Below are 3,815 nucleotides of genomic sequence, written 5' to 3' on the forward strand. Positions count from 1 at the left end.
TACAGCTTTGATCACACTTTGCAATTGGTTTTCCCAATATCACGATCTCACACCTACTGTTGCCGTTGGGGTTAATTCACAGGATCTGCGTGTACCACAACGATACGAATATCATTCTACGTTGAATACATAATGTAATCTAAACTATAAGTAAGGTTAAATTTTTAAATTTAAGTTTCCAGTCAGAATAAAATGCATGGAAAATCAATCTGCTTCAGTTGCTATTTGTAATGATTTCATGCAAAATCAGATAACAAAATTCAACAAAACTAAAAAAAAAACGAAAAAATAAAATAGTGCCATGGGCTGGAAATATCACCTTAACATTTTGAAATTAGGGATTTTTATTTTACATTCCATATGAGTAACAACAACAGGCGCTTATGTATTAGGCGATGCGAGTAAAATGTATAGTTCAAAAATTAATATTATATAATATTAATTATAATGTTAATATTCACATTTGTCTATAAAATTACTTTAAAGAAAAATTCATAACCTGAGGTGTAAACAAGTCACTGAATTTCAAAATTTATTATAGTTACTAAACACAATTTGAAAATGTTGATTTAGCAGTTGCTCCTGGTGTGTTAATAAACTAGTTTTACAGTATTCCATCAACTAATTTTTTACACATGCAGCATAATCTTGTGCAAAAAATTACAAGTGAGCAAACAATGTACGTACTTTCCAAGAATTACAAGTGAGTAATGCTTTACCAAAGATACGATTAAATAACTATAGACAAACATTTACGGCGTCTTTGGCAATTTTTCAACAGCACAGCAACTGTCTATACCGCGGGTGAAGATTTATCTGTTAAAGAAATCTGTAAAACCAATTTTTTTTTAAAAACCTAAATTTTAACAGCTCTGGTTAAAAGCAGACTATTGCAAATATTCCTGCTTATAAATCAAAACTCCTGAGTGGAAAAAATCTCATTAACATATATTTATTATAACCATATTAATATAACCTACCTTTAATTAAAGTCAACCACCGATGAAAATGGACTTGAAAACATACAAAAACCAGCAAAGCAATGCCAAAAAGCTGTAGATGAAGGACGTTGGAAGGCGGCGACGGAATTGTGGCGAATAACCGAAATAGCTGTTATGAAGAACACAAACAATGTTGACTTTTATAATATTTTAAATTTTAATGTACCTACATCAATTTCAAAACTCCATAGCGATTTCGGTAAATGGTTTTTTCATATTAAAAATATAAAATATTTGTTGCTAATAACTTTGTATTCAAACATTTTAAAACCACTCAATAACGATAGGTATTTTGTTCAGAAAAGATGGGGAAACATTGGAATCAGACAATTTAGATTCACTGATGAATGGACCGATTAAAAAGAAATTGGGCATCATACCAGCACACGTAAAATGGGGAGGTTAACAAACAAATTTAGCAATATTTAAAAATCTATATCAAAATATAACAACATTTATGCAAAGAAAATTATATAAAATAAAAAGCGTTTATAATTTTATATTTGGTTTAGCACAATCTGGGGATGTTTTCAAATATCAAGAAGGCGATTTTATGAGACCAGTTGTACAAATAGGTTAGTTTAAATTTTTAAAACTTGCAGTAATTTTTTTTTCTTTGAACAAAATAATAGTTTTTATTTAACTTTTATAAAATTTTGGGTTGAAGGTTCTATTTAATTTTTCTAATTAAACTTAGTATAGATATTGTAGAAACATATATACATTATACGTATATATATATATATATATATATATATATATATATATATATTGTTATAACCGCGGGAATGATTGAATCGCGCTATATTAATTGTTATTCTTATTATTGTTATCTTTGCTATAATTGTAAATTTTGGATTGTAAACCATAGAGTGTTATGAAATATTGCATCTATGATTTTGATGATTTTGAAATCAGCCTGCGTAAGTCAGGTTGACAATCAGGTTTCTAGGAGGTTTGATGAGAAGTCGTAAATGTGATTTATGTAGTAACTTGTATTAGTTTGATGTTTCTATTACTGTTGGTATTCAAATAAAAGTTCAACAAAGTTTGCGTTTAAAGCAGTTGTGCTCATCTATTTGAAATTTTGAACCTACGGAAGAATGAACACTTGACGATCGTTGGAAGCCATAAGTGTTGAAAATAAAGAGATTTTTGAAGTTATAACATCGGTGTTGGTAGTTACGAAAGTCAAGGATTAACAACAACAATTTTTTGAATTTTGAATTTTTTATTTTTAATATCTTTTCATTACCTTTTTAGTGTTCCTTTTGTTTTTCAATTCTTTTTGTATTTTATCACAATGGTCATCCATGACTTTGCTTTGACTAATAATTTTAGTTTTGTGTTTCTCTTTCATGTGATTCTTTATAGCGCCAATTTGTTCGTGCATCGTCAGTCTTCTCGATAACTTGGTCGTCGTCATACCGATATATTCGAAATTATGGTGCACACACTCACCAATATTACATTTGAAAAAATATATTGGATGACTATGATCCATAATCGATTCTTGTTTACCAGTGCAGTTGTTTTTCATCACAAGAGATGACGTTCTTTGGTTGTAGTAGTATATTCGTAAGTTAATAATATCGTTTGAGAACGTCATCACAAGAGATGACGTTCTTTGGTTGTAGTAGTATATTCGTAAGTTAATAATATCGTTTTTGTTGGTTGCTTGGACGTTATTTTTTATGATTCTTTTCATGATTTTTTCATCCTGTTCGAAAGCGGTTGACATGAGATTATTATAATATATTACTATGTTATTTTTGTTATTATTGTTGGTTGCATTGTAGTTGTTGTTGATTTTTTTGTTCTTTGTGTTCTATTCTTTTTTCTTATCCTTCTATTGACGTTAATATTGCATATCTTGATGTGGAATTGCTTTTTACTAATGTTCCTGTTTCTGATACTATTAATATCATTCTTAATTATGTTTACCATGTTCATGTTGTTTACCACTTAAAATATCTAAAAATCATCTTAATTCTCTTTTAAAAATATGTACTACAGAAGCTCCTTTTTATGCATCCAACGGTAAACTCTACAAACAAATTGACGGCTTAGCAATGGTTCACCTCTAGGAGTATTGCTTGCCAATTTTTATATGGGTCATCTAGAATATTCAGCATTTAAAAATAATCCCAATTTGAAACCACATATTTCAATAGTTCAAAACTAAAATTTACTCGTGAACTTTCAACTGAAAAAAGTCTTCCATTTTTAGATACTTTAGTCAAAATTGATGATGAAAAATTCATGACCAGTATATGTAAAGCCAACAAACCCAGGATTTTGTTTGAATGGTAAAAGTGAATGTAGTGTAATGTACAAAATTAGCACAATTCTAGCATTTGTTAACAGAACCATTATACATTCATCTTCATCTACAGAATTTAAACTTAGAAAAATTTCTAAATTGCTTTGAACTAAAAATAGCCGAATCATTATTTACGGACAACTTTAAACCAATAATTAATATTCAACAAAAACAAGTAAATGAAAAGAATTTTACTTAATTATAACTATAATAATTATATTTTTAATAATAAATTTACTAATATTACTAACTATTTCTATTGCTAATACCACTCTTACCACTAATACTAGCACTTCTACTGCTACCACTAATGATAATTATAATCTTAATGGTAATAATTGTAGTGATTGTTATGGTTATATTGATGATGATGATGATAATAATAATAATAATAATAACAGTTCATAATTAAACAATATATATATACATATATAGTTTGGAACGAGGCTTTCTTTGATGCATATATCGTTAAATTTATATGCCCATTCTGC

The 3,815-nt window shown here is 28.2% G+C and overlaps 1 protein-coding gene across 1 annotated transcript in view; it reads left to right on the plus strand.

Moving 5' to 3' along the window:
• HELRODRAFT_68894 (hypothetical protein) overlaps positions 1-3,815 on the plus strand; it is a gene marked incomplete at both ends in the record, with an annotated part of 29,550 nt that overhangs the window by 8,913 nt on the left and 16,822 nt on the right. The window contains 3 exons of the mRNA XM_009028969.1: positions 993-1,200; positions 1,289-1,402; positions 1,514-1,576. Of these exons, the coding sequence (XP_009027217.1) occupies positions 993-1,200; positions 1,289-1,402; positions 1,514-1,576 (385 nt within the window). The remainder of the gene's footprint in view (positions 1-992; positions 1,201-1,288; positions 1,403-1,513; positions 1,577-3,815) is intronic.

This window comes from Helobdella robusta (assembly GCF_000326865.2).
Source record: "Helobdella robusta unplaced genomic scaffold HELROscaffold_6, whole genome shotgun sequence".
Taxonomy (NCBI): Eukaryota; Metazoa; Annelida; class Clitellata; order Rhynchobdellida; family Glossiphoniidae; genus Helobdella; species Helobdella robusta.